We start from the raw sequence: 26,718 nt of genomic DNA, 5'->3' as shown, positions 1-26,718 counted from the left end.
TGTATACGCTCCACCCCACCTAATCATATCCCTTTCTGATAACCCACCATTTTTCTCTTCAGTCATCAGGCCCTCAACACCATATTTCCCACACTGGAAAAAGAATTAGCTAACAATAGCTTACTAGCTAGTAATTCATAGTTAGTGTAGGCGTTGGATGTATTTTTGTTCTCTGCTCTTCTCTTCTGTCTCTCTCTCTTTTCTAATTTCCTTTTTGTCCCCCCATAACCCATTCCTGCGCGTTCCATTCTCCTAATAAACGAAACACAATGAATAATCACAGTGGGAGTATATCATACTCTTGTGATATTTTATAACTGTTCTGACCAATAGGACACTCAGATTCCCATTCACCATGTCAAGCAGCTGAACAGGACAGGTTAAAAAAAAAAAGTATAAAATGAATAAATAAACACATCATGCCAATGCATGTACTGCATTCTTTAAACTACAAACAGCAATTTCTGGAGAAATTATTCTGGGTCTTTACTCTGTGGTGATACAGATCTTAACCCCACCTAGGTTGGCTTGGGGACATTTCGGGGACAATAGCAGGTCACTTCCTGTTGATTTGGGGACTTTTTTTTTTTTTTTGCCATTGAAAATGAATGGGAAAATTTTTGGACGTCCATGGACGTCAGTGGTATCGACTTACATAGGCGTCAATGGAATCCAAGTCCATTGGCATCAATAGAATGAAAAAACATGATTAAATGCCATTGAAAATGAATGGGAAACAATTTGGACGTCAATGGCAGCACCCTCCATAAGTGTCGATGAATTTGGGGATATTTGAGGGACACGTCCTATTGATATCTGATAATTTCCTGTTGATTTGGGGACATTTTTTCTGTTAATCCATTGAAAATGAATGGGAAAAAATTTGGACGTCCATGGCCGTCAATAACATCCAAGTACATTGGCATTAATAGAATGGACAAACATGCCAGTCAATGGCATTAAACAAAGTAAATGCCATTGGAAATGAATGGGGAATTTGGACGTTCATGGCCGTCAATAGCAGCACCCTCCATAAGCGTCAATGAAATCGGGTACGTTTGGGGGACACGTCCTATTGATATCTGGTCTTTTCCTGTTGATTTTGGGACATTGTTGTTTTCGCCATTTGGAATTCAAGTACATTAGCATCAATGGATTTGACATACATTGCAGTCAATGGCAACAACGCAATGTAAATTCTATTGGAAATCCCACTGAAAGTAAATGGGACATTTCCCATTAAAAATGAAAGGTCAAGTTTTTGGCAAATTTCCGGGGGGACCGTAAATCTTTTCAAAATTCTGTATACAACTTTTATGCCCTTCATCATCCCGCAATTTTGATGGCCAAATTGTGTGATTTGGTCAAAAATTGAGGACTACATACATTTTGAAACTTTTGTTTCCCATTAAAAATGAATGGGCAGGTTTTTGTCAAATTTCCGGGAAAAAGTACATTTTTTCAAAAAAATTCTCTCTGTGACTTTTATGCCCCTCGCCGTCCCGGAATTTTTTATGCCAAAATTGTGTGTTTTGGTCAAAAATTGAAGGACTAGATACATTTTGAAACTTTTCTTTTTTTTCCTTTTAAAAATGAATGGGCAAGTTTTTGGCAAATTTCCGGGGAACCGTAATTTTTTTCCAAATCCTGTGTATAACTTTTATGCCCCTCACCGTCCTGGAATTTTTGATGCCCAAATTGTGTGAGTTGGTCAAAAATAGTAGGACTACATACATTTTGAAACATTTTTTTCTCATTAAAAATGAATGGGCAAGTTTTTGTCAAATTTCCGGGGAACCGTAAATTTTTTCCAAATTCTTTATACAACTTTTATGCCCCTTACCGTCCTGGAATTTTTCAAACCGAAACTATGTAATTTGGTCAAAAATTGTAGGACTAAATACATTTTGAAAATTGATTTTTTTTTTCCGGAAAATTGCCGTTTGCGGCGCAACGGAAAATTTTTCGAAGCCGTTTGAAAAATTCCCTGCGTCGCGCAAAAATTCCGGATGTGTCGATACTTGATTGATACTTGGTTCGGGCTGCCCGGCCCGCCGAAGAAATCCCATTCAAAAAAAAAAAAAAAACAGAATTATCACTATCTGGGTCTTTTTTCAAAGACCCAGATAATGACACAGTTTTCCAAGAAATATTTGTGTTCCTATGTACTGGGTATTATCATTAGCAGGTCAGAAATTGGTTTGTTGTCAGATGATCCAGTGATTGCTTCAATCAGTTTCCAACCATGGTGCCATTAAAGTTTCTTGGAAGGGTACCTTCTGAGAAAACACTTCCGGCGAACACACGCACACACACACACCCACACAGAAAAAGAGAGACAGAACAACCTTGAAGCAAGTTACTGTATTCATAGAATTAACATAATGGAGGACTTAGAGTACAAAGATTTGCTGTTGGATAAAGAGCATATTTTATTGTAAAGAACATTCTTTTGAGATGTTACTGTGACTACGACAATCACGTACAGTGTGTTCAATCAGGAAGATCTGATTATGGGATATATTTGGATATAATCCATCATCAGCAGATATTTCAAAACCATTTCCCCGCACGACATCAACATTGGTTGATCTGGATAAGTGATAAGTGATAAGTGATGAAGAAAGAAAGGCATTCAGTTTCGAGACGTCCAAATTAAAGTGGATACATTGTGGAAAATTGACAATTTAAGACTTTGTATACAAATATTTTATTTGGGTCTCTTTTTAAGAATAGTTTCTCATGGCTCTTCAATGACTTTTCCCAAAAAAAAAAAAAAAAAAAAAAAAAAAACGGATCTATTTGAATTACGGTTTTAATTCGATTTCCCAAAAATTCTCGTTTGAGATTGTTTTAAGTGGCATGATCGAAAAAAGGTTGCAGGTTAAAAAAGAAAACAAGGAAAAGTATTTTAAATTTTGCAAATTAATTTATGCAGAAATTTAAGAAATTCTAAATAATTCACATGCTACTGTCACAAACAATACGTCAACACTGACATACAAACGGTTTAGTTTAAGAAATGCTGCATCCATGAATAAAATTACTTAACTGAGTTTCCCATTTTGTAAATCACAAAATGTAGTGCCAATGTAGTGTTAAAGTGCGTATGACACCAAAAAGCATGTTTATTTCATATTTCTCGCATTGTTTTATGCTCCTGAATAAAATGGACCACTTGGATGTGTGTGGAAGCCATCGTTTTATATATTCAATTTTTGAATCCCGCGCCATGAAAATGAGTGATTTCTGGCTCCAGTCTTGGGTTTAGAACGGGTCATCATCTCACAGTACAGCAGTGCTTTATAGCATGCAGATGGACTGCGGATTCAGCTGATTTTACGGATTAATTAGTTTATTTTTCGCACCACGCCAGCCAAACGGCTGCAGGCTTTTGTAGCTGCACCAGGGAGAGGCGTGTGAGCCTTTTTGGGTTTCAGAAAGATCCCGTTCACCCCGAGATCAGCCAAAACAAGTGTGCGACAACTGTGGGACCATTGGACTTACGAGAAAGTGAGTAAACATAGTGTTCTATATTATGTCAAATACTGGGATAATGGCACACATTTTAATACGGAGGTGGCTTGCATTTTGTGGCTGACAATGCTCCTTGTCCACTGAGAATGCCTCTCGGCCGACGACCGGCAGCTTGTCACACACCCCACCGCCGGCAGAGCGCTATACTCGGCTTATTGCCCTGTTCGTGTGCCCGGTGTTCTGTCAAATTTTTCACCGCATCAGAAACTGCAACTTTGTGTTAAAAATGGCCGCGAATACAGCGATTAACAATTAAAATCTACAAACTTTCTTTAAATAAAGGAATATTTAGTTACGTTTGATCATGGACGGACATGTAGAAAAGTTCTCCTCAGACACATCCTGCCTTGTTAGCTGCACACAACAACTGCACGCCGCTCTCCCACTGTTTACGTCTTCGCCGTGTTTTTAAGAATTAATTTATGCCACAGACGCGCTGACCATGTGGCAGGTACGAGCTCCTCCGACATCTGCCGGTTTGTCCGGTGGTCATTCTTCAGCTGCTTCACAGCAGGGGAATGACGAGCTGTAACTTGCTCGCCACCGGGCGGGTTGCAAATCAGCGAAGACAATCGACAACCCCGCCGCCGTGTGACATGAGACGGGGTAGTTTTGTGTGATTTTTCGCTTCGAAAAGCGAGAATAAGACTTTGAGATGTCACTCGGTTCAGGTTAGCATGTCGGCTAACTGTCACGCGTCCTGGTTTGTTTACGCTCTCCAAAGCCGGGGCAGGGAAATGACAAAATATATCGTTCAGATGTGCCAAGAAGTCGACAGATTTGACCATTATGGAGTAATTTTGCCATGTCCTATTGAATGAATGCATTTTTAATATTTCATATTCCGTTCAGCACAAGACTGTTATTTGTCATGACCATACCATTTATTTAGCAATTGGGGAAAAATACTTGGATAAAAAGAAGTTCCTGTAAAAATATTGTAGTAGATAGATTGAAACAATGACATTTTGCTGCTCTCTTCGTCGCATTTTCCTCGTTCTGAATAATTCCCCCTCAGTGGGCCGAATTCTAAATCAGATGAACTCATGAACCTGCCAATATCATCCTCCATTTGGGGCAGGCGTGGCTAAACAGCAGATTAAAAGACTCATTTCTCGTCATCTGTGCTTTGCCAAATTGTTGTATATAGTCGAATCGTCTCAAAATATGATTCTAATTCATATAATAATGCTATTTAAGACTTTTTTTATCCTGTCATACGCACTTTAAAATCTTACTGTCGTCATGGTAACGAAAACCAGGCTCACCAATGGCCTGGCTAAGTATTCCTCAAATATGTCATGAAGAAAACCTGGGCCATGCTTTAAACTGTAAAAAAGACCTGACCATTTCTTTCTCTTTAATCTACAAGATTTTGCATGCTTTTTGACCATTTTTGGTCAACAAATGTATATAGAATGTTCAGTGTATTGTTATGCTTTACTGTCACTCTTTATCCATGTTTTAAATTGGATTCCTATACCGTGGATGAAATTAAGCAGGTACAATTTAAACCTTTTTTCTCAAGTAATAATTTTGCTTTTGCTTGTGAAGTGTCTATTGCAGATGAGGCCGTGTCTAAATCTCCTCGCCGTTATCCCCTGCGCCCTTGATCAGACGTTTGTTGCCTCTCTTGCCACCTGGTCCACGGGGCTTGGCAAACGCTTGCTTCAAAGTTTGCTCCATTGGGTGGACCTCCTCGTACAAGAAGTCCTCTGTAAGGCTGTCACCACTATCTATCTCCATCTGCACACATGTCATAGGACACTGGCAAAGTCAGATTGGTATCGCTTAATGTTTTTTGATAAAGTAAAGAGAGGTTCACATTGGAATTCCCCTGTGGTGAAAAAGTGAAGAATTTTCTGGGGGGGAAAAAAAAACAAACTGCCGTTCAAGTCACGCGAAACTCCATTTCAAAGCGGTCTCATCCATAATGCCAGTGAATGCCAATTTATAAAAGCTCAGTTAAGCATCAAAATGATAAACATTCATTTTGCTTTAAAACTTTCTGAAGTAATCAGTAATGCTGGCCCATGTCAGTTGAGACTTTTGTATTTAACCAATCAGATTTATACTCCAGATTTACATACCAGTATTTATTGCTTTGGAAGATCCATACCTTTTTGATCACTTCCAGCTGGTAATCTTTCTCCACCTCCTCCAAGAGCCTGTTTTTGCAGCTGGAGTACAACATACGCTCCTTTATGCTGCAGGTGTACCCAGGCATGGAATATATGAAAACTGGAAGCGATAGCATATCAAAACATACATTATGTGTTGTTATAGATATTTATTTGCAATAACACTAACATGCTACTGATGCCCCGGTCTGGGAAGTATCATTTTAGAAATACTATAATGAATGTGCTTGTAGTTTGCATTAGTGTCAAACTGCACTGATTCATCGTGAGAGAACTGCACAGGTTTCTTGATGTCGTGCCATAGTAATTTATGTGGTTACTTGCAATGAGTGTACTATTTTGATGTTCACATTTTAAATGTTTTACAGGCCTGTCAAGTCATGTTGTTGTTGGCAGTGTGTATGCTATCATTTATCTATTTATAACACCATTATTCTTGAACGGATCACAATGAAATTGGCTAGGTACAGTATATTATAGGGGTATACAGTGATCCCCCGTTTTTCGCAAAAAACGCAAAGTAGCCCCCCACCACCACCACCACCGCCACTTAAGCAATTAATTTTCTGTGCTTTCAGTTGTCATGTTTACCCTCAGTTTCTTAATCAGGATCTCTGAAAAATATTTTTAACATGAACAAATATATTTACAGTTGTGGTCAAAAGTACTTGTGAAGAACATAATGTCATGGCTCTCTTGAGTTTCCAGTTATTTCTACAACTCTGATTTTTCTCTGATAGAGTGATTGGAACAGATACTTCTTTGTCACAAAAACATTCATGAAGTTTGGTTCTTTTATGACTTTATTATGGGTGAACAGAAAAAAGTGATCAAATCTGCTGGGTCAAAAATATACATACAGCAGCGCTAATGTTTGGTAACATGTCCCTTGGCCATTTTCACTTCAATTAGGCGCTTTTGGTAGCCATCCACAAGTTTCTGGCAAGCTTCTGGTTGAATCTTTGACCACTCCTCTTGACAGAATTGGTGCAGTTCAGTTAACTTTCTGACATCGACTTGTTTCTTCAGCATTGTCCACAAGTTCTCAATGGGGTTTTGGGAAGGCCATTCGAAAACCTTAATTCTAGCCTGATTTAGCCATTCCATTACCACTTTTGATGTGTGTTTGGGGTCATTGTCCTGTTGGAACACCCAACTGCGCCCAAGACCCAATCTTCGGGCTGATGACGTTAGGTTATCTTGAAGAATTTGAAGGTAATCCTCCTTCTTCATTATCCCATTTACTCTCTGTAAAGCACCATTTCCATTGGTAGCAAAACAGCCCCACAGCATAATACTACCACCACTGTGCATGACGGTAGGCATGGTGTACTTGGGGTTAAAGGCCTCACCTTTTCTCCTCCAAACATATTGCTGGGCATTGTGGCCAAACAGCTCGATTTTTGTTTCGTCTGACCACAGAACTTTCCTCCAGAAGGTCTTATCTTTGTCCATGTGATCAGCAGCAAACTTCAGTCGAGCCTTAAGGTGCCGCTTTTGGAGCAAGGGCTTCCTTCTTGCACGGCAGCCTCTCAGTCAATGGAGATGCAAAACACGCTTGACTGTTGACACTGTTCCAGCAGCTTCTAATTCTTGGCAGATCTGCTTTTTGGTGATTCTCGGTTGAATCTTCACCCTCCTGACCAATTTTCTCTCAGCAGCAGGTGATAGCTTGCGTTTTCCTCCTGATCGTGGCAGTGACAAAACAGTGCCATGCACTTTATACTTACAAACAATTGTTTGCACTGTTGCTCTTGGGACCTGCAGCCGCTTTGAAATGGCTCCAAGTGACTTTCCTGACTTGTTCAAGTCAATGATTGTTCAAGTCAATAATCACTCACAAGAAATTGCTAATTCGTGTTGCTGTATGTATATTTTTGAACCAGCAGATTTGATCACTTTTTCTGTTAACCCATAATAAAGTCATAAAAGAACCAAACTTCATGAATGTTTTTTGTGACAAAGAAATATCTGTTCCAATCACTCTATCGGAGAAAAATCAGAGTTGTAGGAATAACTGGAAACTCAAGAGAGGCAAGACATTATGTTCTTCACAAGTATATGTAAACTTTTGACCACAATTGTAAGTGTAAACGTGATATACATGTGTCTTTAAATTATTTATTTTGTAAATTAAATGTGGATTTTTGTTCCTTACTTCTGTAAAGTGTTTCATAACCTAACAACAATAGGAAAATTGGGGTCTGGTTTCACAATAGTTGATGACCAAATGCCAACAGTTTATGAGATGTACCATAACGAAAGTGAAAAACGGCATAATAAATATAATAATGGTCAAATTCAGTAATGGTTAAATGAAATGTTTCAATTAAGGGGGGTAGGTTTAGTAGGTTCAGTAAGGGTACAATCTTCTCAACATCTCGTGAGACGAAGGTAGTAACTCTTCAGACCTGTTCGACATTTCTTATGCAAACGTTTGGGGGCAAGGTGTCTAATAATCCATGAATTTTTAAATTGCAGTATAACTGACCTAAAGCGTCCTGAATGCGGCCCTGGTAGGAATGTTTGAAGACGAAGAAGTGGTATCTAGGAGAATCTGTGGGGATCCTGTACGGGAGCTCACGGGTCTCTGTTGGCTTGGTGTGTACCAGCTCGATGGTCTCTTTCTCCACGTCCAACCTCTGTAATCCAAAACAGGGAGGCTTTGCACGGTGGACGCATAATATGGCCAAACACTTACATTAAACCTTACTAGTTGTATGTAGTTGATGTGTTTCTGCTTCAACTGCTCCAGTGCCTGCTTGGCCTCTTCTTGTAAAGGGAACGCAAGACCCCGAGAGACTTTTTTGTCGATACCGAATTCCACTGGAACCTAACCCACAAGACACCACATAGAAACACGTCAGGCTGCAAACAGGGTGTACACAGTATAAAGCTAAAATGAGCGCTAGAGAATGACTAAAGTAGAGCAGTTTAGCCCTTGTTAGGCAATAACTCGAGACGCGACTCGACTTGACTCGTGAGAAAATGACTCAAGACTCGACAAGCTGACTCAAAAAACCTGGGTCGTAGATTGGTTCCCACCTGCCAGTGATCTGCTTGAAACACCTTAAAGGCGAAGTTCAGAATTTTTTACATCAGGCTTAATCTCTGAATTAGCTAGGGTTTAATTAGTCGGTGGAGTTGATTTCAACAAATTCTGTGTAGTTTGTTACTTTGTTGGTTATTTGTTAGTTTCAGGGCTCCGGAGTGGCTAAGCTAGGGCGAGTCAATTGGGCTGACTCACCATGCCAATAAAAACAACATATGCACACACAGGGCTGTCAACAGACTGGCAGGGGCCCGGGGACAAGAGACCATTATAGGGTCCCCCCCACCCCGCCCCAGCCCTGCCACCGGCTTGCCACGACAACATACACAGTACTTTTAACGCTTTGCAAGCAATGATAGTGTAAAATTTCAAATTATTTAATTTGAGATGGACAGTTAAATTTCACAGACAAATTGTTTATATGTGATGTGACACAATATAAACAATTTCCATCTATTGTCCCATGTAGGGTACAATACAATACAACTGAGAGTGCTATGCCTGCCTGCTAAGCAACCAAACAGTATAACTAAACATCCTGTGCCTGCCCCCTCCACATCCCTTGGGTTATCAAGCCCTCAAACAGTGATGCGTCTAGATTTTTTTTGACAGCAAAGTCATTTATAACATCAGTGAAATCCAGTTTTTGAGCAAGCTGACGCTTAATGGAGAGCATGGCTAGGTTGTTAAGCCTGCCCTGTGATATGGTGGAGCGTAGGTATTTTTTAAAATCATTTTCATTTTAATGAAGGTTCGCTCTCCTCCAGCTACAGTCACTGGAAGTAAGGAGTTATATTGCTACCTCTACTCTGAGCGAGCAATAACGGATTTTAAGCACAGAAAACACCGCTCCTCCTCTCGCTCAATTTCTGCACACCTGTGCTGCCTCTATTCTGAGCGAACGAAAATTTATTTTGAGCACATCTCCTGCTCTCACTAAATTTTTCGACTCCTGCGCTCATCAGTTTTTTTTCTCTGCGCGCTCAGTTGAGCACACGCGAGGGAGTCGAGAAATTTAGTGAGAGCAGGAGGTGTGCTCAAAATCCATTTTTGCTAGCTCAAAATAGAGGCAGCAAAGGTGTGCAGAAATTGAGCAAGAGAGAGAGGGGTGTTTTCTGTGCTCAAAATCCATTATTGCTCGCTCAGAATAGAGGCAGCAATCAAAATCCATTCTTGCTTGCTCAGAATAGAGGCAGCAATATAACGCCATGTGGCAAAGACAAGAAAATGCGTAGCAGTGTGTTACGTAACAGTGTGCTTCATATTAACGTTTGCTATATTACGCATAATACATATAATAAATATATACATATATATTAAGGGTGTAACGGTACATGTACGTGTATTGAACCGTTTCGGTACATGGTGCTCGGTTCGGAACGGAGGCGTACTGAACGAGTTTCTGACGTAATGTAACCCTTTCTTTTCGAGGCTGTGAGTTGATCGGGTTACAGTTTCTTTGTGTAGATAATATTTACTCCGTCTTCTCTACTCTAATGAGGACCAACACGGACAGTCTATAACCCAGAAACGTCAACGGCGCAACAACGTGGCCACCGCGAAAACGCAGTGAAACGCGGGCGTTAAAGTCAATCAGCCAATGCTCACCAGTCGTAGTGCGGCCGCGTGTTAGACGCGTCCCAGAAGCGGCTCAACACGACGCTTGCGAAAAGAACGGCAGAGTTTATTATTTGACGTGAGACGCAACCCTCTTGCGTCAATACTACTACCGGTAGCCAGGATCGGGCAGATCGGAAATCACTTGTGTAAAAATACGGTGGATACGGTCGATTTTCAAACTAATATGCAATTGTAACCCACTTTTTGAGTCCATCACATCTCTTGAGTGGTAGATCGCACAGTTGACTTGTCTTTGTTGATTAACTGCTGTCTTCTCTGCTATAATAATAACCAACACGGCGACGTGTTCAATACAAAACCCTTCTACCACAACAAAACAAGTAGGAACTAATATTCACATGGGAACTAAAGTTATATAACATAAAATATACAATATAAATGAATACTACATCACATTTGTGAAATATAAACACATAATAAAATAAATAATAGCCCATTTAAATGAAATAAATTGAAATGAGCTAAAACACCAGTAATTAAATAATAAGAATAATACACAGCTCCTGCTTACACAATTCAATTTATTAATTTCTGTGTGGCGCTTTAACTTGAGAAAATCCACGAATAAAGCTTTTGAAAACCTTTCATAAGATAAAAAATGATTCATTGAGGCATTTCATTTGTAAAATACATCTTAAATCTTTGTCATTGGGATTGCTTTTCTCTTAAACACAGGACTTCTTTTTTCTTCTTTCTTTCAGAAAGAAAGCTGACCAATACGCGGGGTCTGTAAGGCAAATTGTTGTTGGATTATCTTTAAATACCCACTAGTTTTTGAGCAGAATTCTAGCTTTGTATAGGCTAATGTTCCTATTGTTGAAAGCACAAAGGTGTGTAATAAACCACTAGCACATTTATATTTTGCATTTTGTTTTCTTACTGTACCGAAAATGAACCGAACCGTGACCTCAAAACCGAGGTACGTACCGAACCGAGATTTTTATGTACCGTTACACCCCTAATATGTATATATATACTGTATATATACATGTGTGTACATATACAGTACATACATATAATACATATAATGCTTGGGTTGTAAACCCAACATAAATCCAGCCGCCAGACCAGAGTCAGCCTCGCGCACCTGCTCCCCACAGACTAACATATATCCCTGATCTCCCATCACCTTCTCTCTCCTCAGCTCAACGGGAGCTGCATGTCTTGTCATACCGCAGCTCAATTGGCTACTACGTATGTAGTGTAGCCTTGAGTGTGCCAGAGCGGGGTCAAACAATTCTCTGCTAAGACAGAGAAGGTGGGGAGGGATGTTGTACAAAAAAAGGAAAAAGTATATATTTGAAATATTTAATATGTTAAAGTTTTTAAGTAAATATGGAGTAGAACATAATATTTAATCAGACAAGGATTTAAATAAAAAAAGAAGTATGTGAATGTAAAGTAAAATAAATTAAGGGTCACTCAGGGGTCCCTATGGTCCTGAGGCCTGGGACAACATACCCGGTTGCCCCCCTCTGTCGACGGGCTTGTGCACACATGAAACTCATCGATGACCCATGCAATCAATAGTGTTGGCTATGTTTTCAGGATAAAGTTATTTAAACTGCCCTTTGCATGTCAATAATTACAGTATATACAGCAACATTTGTAATCCAGCAGCTCTGCAGAGGAGCAGAGCGGAGTGATATCACATCGTTTTTTTTTTCACCGCTGACTTTTTATGTTCTAGCAAGCAGAAAGTAACCAGTTTAAATTGTTCCTCGTTCTTCATAGGGAATTTGTGGAAACTTTTCTTTGCCCATTTCTTCTGTCTTTCCACAGCATCTAAATGCACATTTCGCCATGTTGCCAGCCGTCAGTTAACTCAGCAGACCGATGCTGCACTCGAGGGCGGTGGGAAGTCAGAGTTTCCAAACGCCGATCTGGAAAAATATCATTGGAACGCCTCCAATATTTGATCGCTTACGAGAAGGCAGGTTTGCTCGAGGTTAAAATGTCTTTTGATGGCCAAAATATAAAACAACTTGTCGCGATCAGCCATCTTTGCTGTTTACATTTGTTAGGAACACTTTGAGGTCGCAACTGGTACTATCTGAGTGGGATAAGTCCGACTTCCCACATTCCTCGAATGCAGCGTGAGCACGAGTGGTGAAGCACTCCTCTCTATTGTGGTCGTGCTATGCATCTAAATAAAAACAGTCCTGAGAATGAAATGAATTACTTCAGTGTGGTGTGACATTGTTTTGGGCACATGGCTGTTTTGGAACAATGGTCATTAAAAAAATTTTTTTTTTTACTAAGTTGGATCCGTTCGTAGATGTGTATTGTTTTATATTGGCATGCTAGGAAGACACCATTGACTCACGCTAGCTTAGCCACTCTGTAGCCCTGAAACTAACAAATAACTTACAAACTGCACGTAATTTCTTGAAATCAACTCCCCCAATTAATTAACCCCCCCCTAACTCAATGATTAAGCCTAATGTAAAAAAAATCTGAACTTCCGCTTTAATGCTGGTTTATTCCCTGCAGACTATACTGCATAGTTTTTTTGTTTACATCGGTTTAAATTGACTGCAAGGTTTCCCTCAAAGATAAACCTGAATGCTTTGTGGGTGGGCTGGGATACAATGGCGAAGGCCTTGACTAACCTGTGACTCGACTTGAAAAACTTTTGACTTGACACAACTCGTCTGTACAACCTTTGACTTGACTCGACTCATAACCTAATGACTCGACACGACCGGACTCGATATAACCTCGTGACTTGACTCAACTTGCCCACAACAGGTAACAAACTGGACATACAGTGGGGCAAATAAGTATTTAGTCAACCACTAATTGTGCAAGTTCTCTCACTTGAAAATATTAGGGAGGCCCGTAATTGTCAACATGGGTAAACCTCAACCATGAGAGACAGAGTGTGGAAAAAAAAAAAACAGAAAATCACATTGTTTGATTTTTAAAGAATTTATTTGCAAATCATGGTGGAAAATAAGTATTTGGTCAATACCAAAAGTTCGTCTCAATACTTTGTTATGTACCCTTTGTTGGCAATAACAGAGGCCAAAAGTTTTTTTGTAACTCTTCAGTAGCTTTTCACACACTGTTGCTGGTATTTTGGCCCATTCCTCCATGCAGATCTCCTCTAGAGCAGTGATATTTTGGGGCTGTCGTTGGGCAACACGGACTTTCAACTCCCCCCACAGATTTTCTATGGAGTTGAGATCTGGAGACTGGCTAGGCCACTCCAGGACCTTGAAATGCTTCTTACGAAGCCCCTCCTTTGTTGCCCTGGCTGTGTGTTTGGGATCATTGTCATGCTGAAAGACCCAGCCACGTCTCATCTTCAATGCCCTTGCTGATGGAAGGAGATTTTCACTCAAAATCTCTCGATACATGGCCCCATTCATTCTTTCCTTTACACAGATCAGTCATCCTGGTCCCTTTGCAGAAAAACAGCCTCAAAGCATGATGTTTCCACCCCCATGCTTCACAGTGGGTATGGTGCAATTCAGTATTCTTTCTCTTCCAAACACAAGAACCTGGGTTTCTACCATAGTTCTATTTTGGTTTTATCTGACCATAACATATTCTTCCAGTCCTCTTCTGGATCATCCAAATGCTCTCTAGGGAACCGCAGACGGGCCTGGACGTGTACTGGCTTCAGCAAGGGGACACGTCTGGCCGAGCAGGATTTGAGTCCCTGGCGGCGCATTGTGTTACTGATAGTAGCCTTTGTTACTGTGGTCCCAGCTCTCTGTAGGTCATTCACTAGGTCCCCCCGTGTGGTTCTGGGATTTTTGCTCACCGTTCTTGTTAACATTTTGACGCCACGGGTGAGATCTTGCATGGAGCCCCAGATCAAGGGAGATTATCAGTGGTCTTGTATGTCTTCCATTTTCTAATAATTGCTCCCTCAGTTGATTTGTTTACACCAAGCAAAGAATGAAGAGTTACAGAAAGCGTTTGGCGTCCGTTATTGCCAACAAAGGGTACATTACAAAGTATTGACCAAATACTTATTTTCCACCATGATTTGCAAATAAATTCTTTAAAAATCAAACAATGTGATTTTCTGTTTTTTTCCCCCCACATTCAGTCTGTCATGGTTGAGGTTTACCCATGTTGACAATTACAGGCCTCTCTAATCTTTTCAAGTCTGAGAATTTGCACAATTGGTGGTTGACTAAATACTTATTTACCCCACTGTACCTTTGGCTCGGCTCATAGTAACAATTGTGCAATTGTCTGCTAACCACTAACAAAAGTTGCATTTATTATCATGATTTCACCATTTTAAGCTTACTTTTCAAAATAATTTTTATTTATTGTAGCTGACTTCTGAGGTTTAATAAAAAATAGATTAATCAAGTACGAAATACACCATATATAGAAACAACTCTACATATTGTTACATACTCTTGCACGTGGAATCCCAATTCGTCTACGCTCATCCTGTAGGGATAAAAAAAGTTAGCTCATAACTGATAAACACACATGCACACACACAAATCAATAACAATTAAGGAAATAATTAAATAAGGCAGTTAAACGAGGAACTTACCCATACAACTTTATCCTGGAGAGAAAAGAAACATGCTTAGTTGCCTTCACAATTCCACCTCAAATTCAAATAAGCTTCTCCCCAACTTCACCTCTGAGACGCGAATCCGTTGTAGTTCCTGTTCGGCTGCTGTGAGAGGCGCTGGAGAACAACAGGAGGTCACGTGACGCAGGTACCCCTGAAAGCAGACGTCATCCTGCCAATGCAGACAACAGATTAAAAAAGTTAATTGGGTCGGAGTGGGACATCCTTTTTTCAGCCCACTAACCTCAACTGTGCCAAAGAGCTCATCTTTGATGTGTCCTCCACCGAACTCTTTCTTTAAAGTGGCACGAGTTGCAGCATATACCATCTTCTGTCTAACCTGCACAATACATACAGTTTTCCTGTTATGCCATTATTAAAAGTGTACTTGGGTTAATCAGTGGCAGTTGTGTGACGACTGCTATTTAACTCATTCAACTGTCATTGACAGTGATGGACGTCCATTCCATTTAGTTAGATCCTACATTCTTCTTTTACCATCTACCACAACACATACAGTGGGGCAAATAAGTATTTAGTCAACCACCAATTGTGCAAGATCTCCCACTTGAAAAGATTAGAGAGGCCTGTAATTGTCAACATGAGTAAACCTCAACCATGAGAGACAGAATGTGGGGGAAAAAAAACAGAAAATCACATTGTTTGATTTTTAAAGAATTTATTTCCAAATTAGAGTGGAAAATAAGTATTTGGTTACCTACAAACAAGCAAGATTTCTGGCTGTCAAAGAGGTCTAACTTCTATTGAGGTCTAACGAGGCTCCACTCGTTACCTGTATTAATGGCACCTGTTTTAACTCATTATCGGTATAAAAGACACCTGTCCACAACCTCAGTCAGTCACACTCCAAACTCCACTATGGCCAAGACCAAAGAGCTGTCGAAGGACACCAGAGACAAAATTGTAGACCTGCACCAGGCTGGGTCGATTGAATCTGCAATAGGTAAAATGCTTGGTATAAAGAAATGAACTGTGGGAGCAATTATTAGAAAATGGAAGACATACAAGACAACTGATAATCTCCCTCGATCTGGGGCTCCATGCAAGATCTCACCCCGTGGCGCCAAAATGATAACAAGAACGGTGAGCAAAAATCCCAGAACCACACGGGGGGACCTAGTGAATGACCTACAGAGAGCCGGGACCGCAGTAACAAAGGCTACTATCAGTAACACAATGCGCCGCCAGGGACTCAAATCCTGCACTGCCAGACGTGTCCCCCTGCTGAAGCCAGTACACGTCCAGGCCCGTCTGCGGTTCGCTAGAGAGCATTTGGATGATCCAGAAGAGGACTGGGAGAATGTGTTACGGTCAGATGAAACCAAATAGAACTTTTTGGTAGAAACACAGGTTCTCTTGTTTGAAAAAAGGAAAAAGAATACTGAATTGCACCATACCCACTGTGAAGCATGGGGGTGAAAACATCATGCTTTGGGGGTGTTTTTCTGCAAAGGGACCAGGACGACTGATCTGTGTAAAGGACAGAATGAATGGGGCCATGTATTGTGAGATTTTGAGAGGAAATCTCCTTCCATCAGCACGGGCATTGAAGATGAGACGTGGCTGGGTCTCTCAGCATGACAATGATCCCAAACACAAAGCCAGGGCAACAAAGGAGTGGCTTCGTAAGAAGCATTTCAAGGTCCTGGAGTGGCCTAGCCAGTCTCCAGATCTCAACCCCATAGAAAATCTGTGGAGGGATTGAAAGTCCGTGTTGCCCAACGACAGCCCCCAAACATCACTGCTCTAGAGGAGATCTGCATGGAGGAATGGGCCAAAATACCAGCAACAGTGTATGAAAAGCTTGTGAAGAGTTACAGAAAAAGTTTGGCCTCCGTTATTGCCAACAAAGGGTACATAACAAAGTATTGAGATGAACTTTTGGTATTGACCAAATACTTATTTTCTACCATGATTTTTAAATAAATTTTTAAAAAATCAAACAATGTGATTTTCTGTTTTTTAACCCCCCCCCCCCACCCACATTCTGTCTCTTATTGTTGAGCTTTACCCATGTTGACAATTATAGGCCTCTGTAATATTTTCAAGTGGGAAAACTTGCACAATAAGTGGTTGACTAAATACTTATTTGCCCCACTGTACTCTGAGAATACGATACATACCGTGAGAAGCACAAGTATTTGTACCTCGGATTTTGCAATTTCGACCACTTAAAAAATAGGTAGCAGTTTGAAATTTCAATTAGAGATGCGTTTCTATTTATAGAGACATAATCGGGGACTCATACTGTATGATTTTTAAAAAAATAATTTATTTGTAATTTACTGGGGTTCATAAGTATTTATACCCCTGAGAATCAGCAAATATTATGAAACTCAAAGAGTCGACCTTTGAGTTGACCTTAAAATAAAGTCCACCTTTAACCCATGAGTAACCACTCACCCACCACACGTTTGAGCTCAGTATTGTCACTTGTGTACCCCACAGTCAGTCATAATCCAACTGCTACCATGGGCAAGACCAAAGTGCTTTCAAAAGACTCCAGAGAAAAAAATATTGCTGAACTCCACAAAGCTGAAAAAGCTTTGGGACAATTGAAAAACAGCTTGGTGAGAATAAATCAACAGTTGCAGCAATTCTTAGAAAATGGTAATGGCTAAACATGACTGTTAATCTACTTAGGACTGGGGCTTCATGTAAAATCTCTCCTCATGGGGCATCACTCATGATGAGAAAAGTGAGGGTTCAGTTGGTCAATGACCTGAAGAAAGCTGGATGCACAGTTGCAAAGACTACTGTCAATAGAATACTACGGTGCAATGGTTTAAAATCATGCATTGCTCAGAAGGTTCTCCTGTTGAAGCCACTACATGTGAAGACACGTCTGAAATTTGCCAGGGACCATCTGAATAATGCAGAGGGGTCATGGGAGAAAGTCATGTGGTCAAATGAGACCAAAGTAGAACTTTTTGGTGTAAACTTTGCTCATCATGTGTGGAGGAAAAAGAAGGATGAGTACAATCCCAAGAACACCATCACCACTGTGAAGTATGGGGGTGGAAACCCCATGCTTTGGGGCTGCTTTTCGGCAAAGGGGACAGGACGACTGTGCTGCATAAAGCAGAGGATGAATGGTGAAATGTATCATCAGATTTTGAGCCACAACCTCCTTCACTCAGTCAGAGACTTGAAGATGAGTTGTGGCTGGATCTTCCAACATTACAATGATCTGAAGCACACAGCCAAGCTGACCAAGGAGTGGCTGCGTAAAAAGCATATCAAGGTTTTGGAGTGGTCTAGCCAGTCTCCAGACCTCAATCCATATGTGAAAACATGGTGAAGAACTACAGAAATCTTCTGACCTCTACAATTGCAAAAAAAATAAACAAATAAACAAATAAATATATAAAAGGCTTCTGCGCTACATTTTAGCACAGATTTTCAAAGGGGTACAAATACCTATGAACCCCAGTAAATTACAAATAAATTATTGAAAAATCACACCATGTGAGTTCCAAAAGTTTTTTAGATTATGTCTTTATAAGTGGAAATATATTTCAGACCTGTACAAATTTTGTAAGTGGGTGAACTTCCAAATTTACAAGTGGTGCAAATGCTTCTACTCCTCGTATACCTGAGTGACCTCAGTGATTAAGTTGAAAACTGTTGTTTTTGTCAATGATGACGAAAACGAAAATATTTCATCAACGAACACTCAGTGGCGCCACCAGGGGGTGACCATATAAATTGGTTGGCCACCCCACTGCCCACCCCGCTTGCCAGTATATCGTTAGATTGTTGTAGCATCAGTTATGCATTTCTTCCCAAATGAATGCATTTATTTTGTTTTGTTAAACGTAGAGCTGTCAAACTTATCACGTTAACAGGCGCTAATTAATTTAAAAAAAAAAGAATCACGTGAAAATTTTTAGCGCAATTAATGCCTTCGCGGTACGTCTCATTCACGCATTGCCGCAAACAGCCTACAATGGCGCCTTTTAACTTATATACAGAGATAAGAGGCAGAGTGGAGTAGATACAAGCATTCATTGGGGCCGTGCTTTTAATTGGCAAAAGCTTTGTCATCTCTCCCACAGCAGCTATAAATATTGTGGGAAGCGACGTGGGGAAGAATGACAGGAGTTGATCTTTTTCTTAGCACCCTGTAGTGTACCCAACGCAGAGAACATAGAGCTTTTGCAGCCACCACACACAGTCATGGTTGCACCACTTCCCATCATGCATTTGTGCAGAACAGTTAAGTCGCTACAGTATCATTTACTGAAAGCTCAACAAATACACTAGATGGCAATATTTAGTCACAATATACAAACTCATATTTATCCTTTAAGAATTACAAGTCTTTCTATCCGTGGATCCCTTTCACAGAAAGAATGTCAATAAAGTTAATGCCATCTTGTGGATTTATTGTTATAATAAACAAATACAGTACTTATGTATCGTATGTTGAATGTATATATCCGTCTTATCTTTCCATTCCAACAATAATTTACAGAAAAATATGGCATATTTTAGAGATGGTTTGAATTGCGATTAATTACGATTAATTTTTAAGCTGTAATTAACTCGATTAAAAATTTTAATCGCTTGACAGCCCTAGTTAAATGTACACCTTATGCCTAATATATACATAACACAATAAAACAGAATTGTTGTGGAACTCAAAATGTTGACTGGACAGTTATGGACTATGCACATTAAATCATTAGTAACTTCAAATATTACACAATACACCAAAGTATATCAGTAGCCGTGTCTTTAAGTCTTTCTGATAGTTTTCCCCTGACCTTTTTACTGCAATAATATAATGAAAACCTGAAATTATGGCTTTTAGTTTTGGCCACCCCAAGATTTTAAGTGGCCCCATCTGGCCACCCCTATGAAAAATTTCTGGAGGCGCCACTGCGAACACTTAACGATAAAATTTGCTTCCTTGGCCAGAGAGAATATGCAATGTTGCTTTAGCCTTTAAAGGTCAGTGCTGAGTAATCACACACTAAACGTAACTCATAGCGTTAGCATAACATTCGCTTTTTAAAAAAAAAATTTACAGGCAAAAACATTTTTAGTAAACGATACCTAAAACTAGACGAAATGAGTCTTGAGTTTTCGTCAACAAAAACTAGACGAAGACAACAAACACATTTTGATGACTAAAATATGACTAAGACTAGTAAGTATTATCATCCAAAAGACTAAGACAAAAATTAAAAGGGCTGCCAAAAACAACACTGGTTAAAAAGAATATGATGTCCATTGCTATCAATGGCAGTGAATGGTTGAACAGAGTTTGCACAATGGTTCATCCTCAGGTCATACTGGTGACTGGTCAGGTGACCAGGCGATGAAGATCCACTCATATCCCAGTGCATTCTGGGAGTCCAGCCGGTAGAGGATGTAGCACGGCTGCTGTGGCATGAGCAGAGGTAACAGGAAGTGGTCATAGTCCTTGTCCCAGCTTTGTGCTGGCTGTGTGCACGACTCTAGCACCAACTCCTCTGTGAACAAAATATTAAGTCAGCAACAGCTAATATATCCAAACCTTAAAGCTGTATCCTACTCCCAAAAAATAGGGTGCTTACCATTTTGGATGATGATCTTCAATATTCTAATGGCACCTCCCTTTGCTTGGACCAAGAAATCTTTAAGCTCTGATGATGCTAAAGTGATTAGAAAAAGGATGGATGAAATGCAACACTAGGGACATTATTTTTTTGCCTTGACATGAGTTATGAGCGAATTTTTCAGCTGTCCACTGCTACAGTGACATGAAAAAAAAACATTTGGCTTTTTCAGAAACACTTACAAAGTATTGCTTAGATTAACAAATTATATACCCTTTATTTCATGCTGAATATATCTTTGAGATTGATTGTGCTTCATAAACCCAGTTAATTTCTTTACATTCCCATAATTTTATTAGTTACCATATATTTTACAATACAGTACTAATTTTCATTATTGAGAGCATTCATTTAGGACCGCCAAAGTGTCTTGTTGCCCAGGGAAACATGTAGGCTTGGAATACCACTGTTTATAACAACTAACTTAAATAGGTGAATTTTGATTTGTGATACAAGTAATTTGTGTCATTACTCATTAGCAGTGTTGGGAATAACGGCGTTATTTTTTCAGTAATGGGGTAATCTAACTATTTTTTTCCGCCGTTGCAACGCTGTTACAGTTACTGACGGTCAAAAGTGGTGCGTTACTTACTCTGAATAAATTAAAGAAACTACCAGCCGTAGCGAGTCTACTCTGCTCTGTTTATTTGTCATCCAAGACTTGTGGTGCGTTCAGGTTCGAGAATAGCGCACATACTTCTTATGACTCCAGGCTGTTTGTGCCTGCTAATTCAATTAGACAATGCTTTCCAAAGCTTGCTAACGTTTCTGTGTTTACTACACCTGAATGCTAGCCTCGTTCCCATCCCCCGCTGTCAGCCAGCAAGAATGCTGCTTCCATCTTGAGGATGGCAGACGCTTTGAGGGTGACGGGAGGAGTAGTGGGACGAGGCTATCTGAATGCACCTCCTGGATAGATGCGATGGAAGTGATTGTGATTGGCTGAGGCTTAGTCATGTGTCATGGCAAGCCAATCAGAGCCGGTGTTTTCACACACAAACCGGAACAGCGCGTGCGGCAAACACACACACACGCAAAACAGATGCAGAGGGATATGATGGCAGAGCACTCAAAGGAAAATTTGTCCTTTACGAGGTGGAGTTATAAACACTATTTCAAGTTGGTCGAAATTAAATGAAAGAACGTGCATGTAAAGTGTAATTTATGTCCCGGGGCAAAGCCTTTGTCGACATCTGTGGTAAGCAATTCAAATCTGCTGAAGCACCTAACAACTACACACGTTACCACAAAGCTAGTGGCGAAAAATCTTACTGTTTATTTTTGTTGCACTTCAAGTGTAGGATAAATTTGTGCTGGTGAGGTGCAATAAATATTACAAGGTTCTATAACACAACTACCTGTCTGTTTTTCTCTATTCAACTGACTCGAACACTGCTCAGAAAATTTCTAATTCTTTGACATACAACTTCTTTTTAAAGTAACGGAAATAGTTACTTTCCCTGGTAACTAGTTTCTTTTACTATAGAGTAATTCAGCTACTAACTCAGTTACTTTTTGGAAGAAGTAGTGAGTACCTATAACTAATTACTTTTTTAACGTAACGTGCCCAACACTGCTCATAAGAGTAAAGCATATAAACCACTGCATTATTTTTTAGATTTAATCGAGTGCAGTGATGCAATTGTGAAATAAGTTTTAACATATGAGCTCGTAAATATCCAAAATCATTGCAATCAGTCATCATACGTTCTTTTATTTTTTTCCTAGTCACAAAGTTTTAATTATTACAATTTTATTTCTCTGCAGAATTTTTTCTCGTATTGATTTTTGATGTTGCCAAAATACTCAATTATTATGTAGCAGTTGATTCATATTTTACATATTGCCAATGAATTTTTTGATTGAAGGCGATACTAAATTAAGAAAATATATGGGATGGTTATAGAAGGATATTTACAGCAAGTTATTGTAGCCCCACCATTAAAAAAAAAAAAAAAAAAAAAAAAAAGAATCTATTTACGATGGGTAAAGCTGCTGACACCATAAGAACCTGAGACACAACAGTAAGAACATCTGATCCTGACTGGAGTCACTTGCCAAAGCTTTTTAAACAGAGATGTCTTACAATAAGGATCAATACTTTTCAAATAGGCACAAATGCACATTTTGGACCAGAGATGCCAAACCCATAAGTTTAATGCTGAAAACTAGATAGGGCCTACGGAGATGTGTTACATGTCACCATGGTTACCAAACACAGCAATCTCATGAATAATGAATGATCAGGTGAGAAAGGTGAAAGAAGTGTGCCTCAGGCCAACCATCACTATGTGCTACTGTTATCAAACCCCATAACATTTATTCAGTATACTGAATATTCAAGCTCCTTAAAATGATGAATATAAGTCTGACATCTAGTTTTTAAACAATTACATTCAGAGCAGGTAGAAAGTTACACCTAAGCAAGCCTAATATTTTAACGTACATATTTTCAAGGAACTTTACAAGATAGAACCTATAGTTGTAAAATAAGAAACATGCGAAATTGAATTCCAAGCAATGGTACAGCTCAAACAGTATAGCATAAAATAAGCTAAATTTGAAGTTAATGTGGAAAAACATGCAAAAATACCATTAATCCCAGTTTGGTGTGACATGTTTCAGTCAGTTTCATGAAAATAGCAGCTCCAGATGCTTTTTTTCTGTCCTTGCTCTTCTGGCTCTGCAGGAAGTCTGCCTGTTTGCTGGTGGCAGACTGATGGACCCACGCGCACAAGTGACAACAACTCTCTTGGGGGACGCTGGAGATTCTTCACACCTGAAATGCAATCTGCGGAACTGGGCGGCGGATGAGTAATATTGTAGCTGTCAGTGGATATGGAAGCCTGACCACTGATCTAAAAACCTCTGCGGATCACTGACCACTGCCCCAAGGGTCTGCCGGCTTGGCAATTCGCAGGCGTGCCCAGGTGTTGTTCTTGTGCAGCTTAGGATATTTTAGCACTCCTTCATAACTTCATTATCAGCAGCAGCATCTCAAATTCCAACTCGCGGAAATGTGACACCGGGTAAGAATCTGACCATTTCAACATTGCTGCCTCGACAAAGGATGATGAGTAAAGGGCAGTGTTCTTGTGGTTTATCGTTGTGAAGCTCCCATATGGCATTAAAACCCATATAAAATGAATTCAGAAATGTGTTCCTAAAATACATCATACAAACACCAATTCCCCTAAAGTTCAGAACTCGTTTAAAACAAACGACCTTCGTAAGGGCTGTTCGGTCCCTGTACGACCGGTGCCAGAGTCTGTCCGCATTGCCTGCAGTAAGTCGGATTCGTTCCCATTGAGGGTTGGACTAACTTGTATGGACATAATTTCTAGCCGTAGCGTTGAGGGGGTCTGGTTTGGTGGCCTCAGTATTGCTTATCTGGTTTTTGCAGATGATGTAGTGCTGTTGGCTTCATCAAGCCGTGACCTCCAACTCTCACTGAAGTGGTTCACAGCCAAGCATGAAGCAGTTGGGATGAAGATCAACACCTCTAAATCCGAAAGCATGGTCTTCAGTCGGAAAAGGGTCGCGTGCCTTCTCCGGGTCGGGGATGAGATCATTTCCCAAGTGGAGGAGTCCAAGTATCTTGGGGTCTTGTTCACGAGTGAGGGTGGGAGGGAGCGGGTGATCGATAGGTGGATCGGTGCAGCTTCTGCAATGATGCGAACTCTGTACCGTTCTGTTGTGGTGAAGAAAGAGCTGAGCCAAATTGCGACATTCTCTATTTACCAGTCGATCTACATTCCTACCCTCACCTAGGGTCACGTGCTGTGGGTCGTGACTGAAAGAACAAGATCCCGGATACCAGCGGCCGAAATTAGTTTACTCCATAGGGTGTCCGGAGTCTCCATTAGAGATAGGGTGAGAAGCTCGGTCATCCGGGAGGAACTCAGGGTCGAGAGAGAGAGACAGCTGAGGTGACTCGGGCACCTGGTTGGGATGCATCCTGGAAGCCTCCCTGGAGAGGTGTTCCGAACATGTCTCACCGGCGGGAGGCCACGGGGACGACCCAGGACATGCTGGAGAGACTGTCTCTCAGCTGGCTTGGGAACACCATGGGATCCCACCGGAGGAGCTGGTTGAAGTGGCTGGGGAGACGGGAGTCTAGGCTTCCTTGCTAAAGCTGCTGCCTCCGCGACCCGACCCCGGATTAAGCACTAGACAATGGATGGATGGATATTCGAACGAATCCACTTCATTGCTTGATACACAAATCCTCAGTTGCTCCAGAGTCAGGGTGTCCATTAGTGTATTTTACATTTCATAATTTGGACGAATTTTCAATATGAGACAGATCTTAACTGCTTAATGGACAGTCTAATAGGCCATTTTACTACAATGCTACGCTGTTGTGACATGTGCAAAATGTGGCCTGACATCGTCTTGCTGACAAAGCAGGGACGTCCCTGAAATGGACGATGGCAGTTTTTTTGATAAGGGATGGCTGCATAATGATTCTCCCAAACTGGTACCATGAATGGTATCATTTACCAGATGTGCAAGTTACCATTGCAAATGCTGGCTTTTAAACTGCGCTGATAGCCATCAGGATGGTCCTTTTAATCTTTGGCCCAGAGGACACAACATCCAAGTGAAGTGTTCCTTATATCACATGGCAATATCCTTTATACAATGATGGCAGTTCTTAATGCAGGACTGCCTAAGGATCCAATGTCACGGGGATTTAATGTTGCTTTTTTGCTTTTTTTTTAGCAAAACTGACGTGGCACACTTTGGCATTGAGGACTATCTAAAAGCTGGAATGCCTGCATTCAAATTTGTGGTCATCTGATCGCGAGGGATTTAGATATTACAGTATAATGGCTGATTTATGCTTCTGCGTTGTGGTGACGATGGACCTATGCCGTTAACACAGACAACGGCGGTGTTGTGCTGAATCGGAAACAACGTTCTGAGGGGACCAATCACAGTCCTTCCAGGTCAAGACACATTGACGTGACGCATAGTCAGGATCTTTTGGATGCGCATGTAAGGCTACGGCATAGGGTCGTAAATTACGGAGTAAGACAGCTGTCAAAAACATTCGTATTTACACATTCGTGTTTGTATATAAAAGATTCATACACATATTTACGCATTCATTTTCCTATTTAAGCATTTGTATCAGTAACCACAAATTCTGACGTCTGCAACTCTCATGAGGATAAGCGGCTTGTAAAATGAATGAATGAATGTTTTTTTTGTGGGTTTGTTAATACAACTCTCGTTTCAACGACTACTAATTTTGCGTCAAAACAAAGCTTGTGGGCTACAGGTGTAACTGTAAATCGATTAACTGTACATCTTTTAATAAAGTACAATTACAAGAAGAAAACAATATTGAACAAACATGTTGTTGACTTTACCATGGATTCAACACTTTCACCTGACAAGTTAGCTCCGCGCACAACACTGCAGTCAGCCATTTCTTTTTTGTTTTGGCGCATGTGCCATTAGGGGATTCGAGGATAGATTAGTTTTCCGTGAGACCTACGTGATGTAATTTCAACGCTTTTGGGTCATAGCCGTAAAAATGAATTCGTCCACAGACAAGATTCTTAGTCGTCAAAAAGAGAGTTGTAGTCACACACCTAGAAAACAAATCTGGCGTCAGAAATGTGTGGTTACAGATATAAATGCCAAAATATGAACACCAATGTGTAAATATGAGTACGAATCTTTTATATATGAACACAAATGTGTAAATATGAGAATGAATCTTTTTGACAGCTATCTTACTCCATAATCCGACCGTACGCCGTAGCCTGAAATGTGCCTTCAAAAAAATCCTGACTACGCGTCACGTCAACGCGTCGTGATATGAAAGGACTGTAATTGGTCCGTTCAGAACGCCGTTTGTGGTTCAGCATAACACCGCTGTTTTCAAACATTCATAATCGTCTTTTGCGTCACCTACACCTTAGCATGTGTATTAACAACTTTTGTTCTTCAATGCTGATTAGCTGCAGCTGCAAATACATGTGCCATCTCCGTTGCCATTATGAAAACTAAAGGAATTCGACAAGAGTCCCCAAAACCATACATAGACAAGGTCACACCCCTCTAGTCGCTTGGCGGTAGGAGTGGGAACCTCTCGGTACGATATGGTAAATGGACTGTACTTATATAGCGCATTTATCTGCATGTTTACCATGT

The 26,718-nt window shown here is 40.4% G+C and overlaps 1 protein-coding gene across 1 annotated transcript; it reads right to left on the bottom strand.

Annotated features, from left to right (window-relative positions):
- Window positions 1-2,799: 2,799 nt before the first annotated feature.
- Window positions 2,800-24,272, bottom strand: LOC130922103 (twinfilin-2-like). Its single transcript, XM_057846628.1, has 12 exons — window positions 23,144-24,272; window positions 20,509-20,586; window positions 20,246-20,424; window positions 15,168-15,263; window positions 14,991-15,095; window positions 14,900-14,914; window positions 14,755-14,790; window positions 13,035-13,040; window positions 8,392-8,511; window positions 8,170-8,320; window positions 5,657-5,778; window positions 2,800-5,283 (listed from the first exon to the last, which is right to left on the bottom strand). Exons 1-12 carry the CDS (start codon window positions 23,166-23,168, stop codon window positions 5,116-5,118), a joined length of 1,101 nt encoding a protein of 366 aa, XP_057702611.1. The 5' UTR covers window positions 23,169-24,272; the 3' UTR covers window positions 2,800-5,115.
- Window positions 24,273-26,718: the final 2,446 nt, after the last annotated feature.

Source organism: Corythoichthys intestinalis, chromosome 9 (genome assembly GCF_030265065.1).
Source record: "Corythoichthys intestinalis isolate RoL2023-P3 chromosome 9, ASM3026506v1, whole genome shotgun sequence".
NCBI lineage: Eukaryota > Metazoa > Chordata > Actinopteri > Syngnathiformes > Syngnathidae > Corythoichthys > Corythoichthys intestinalis.
The sequence above is the reverse complement of the archived record's forward strand: the minus strand, read 5'-3'. Positions and strand labels throughout refer to the sequence as shown.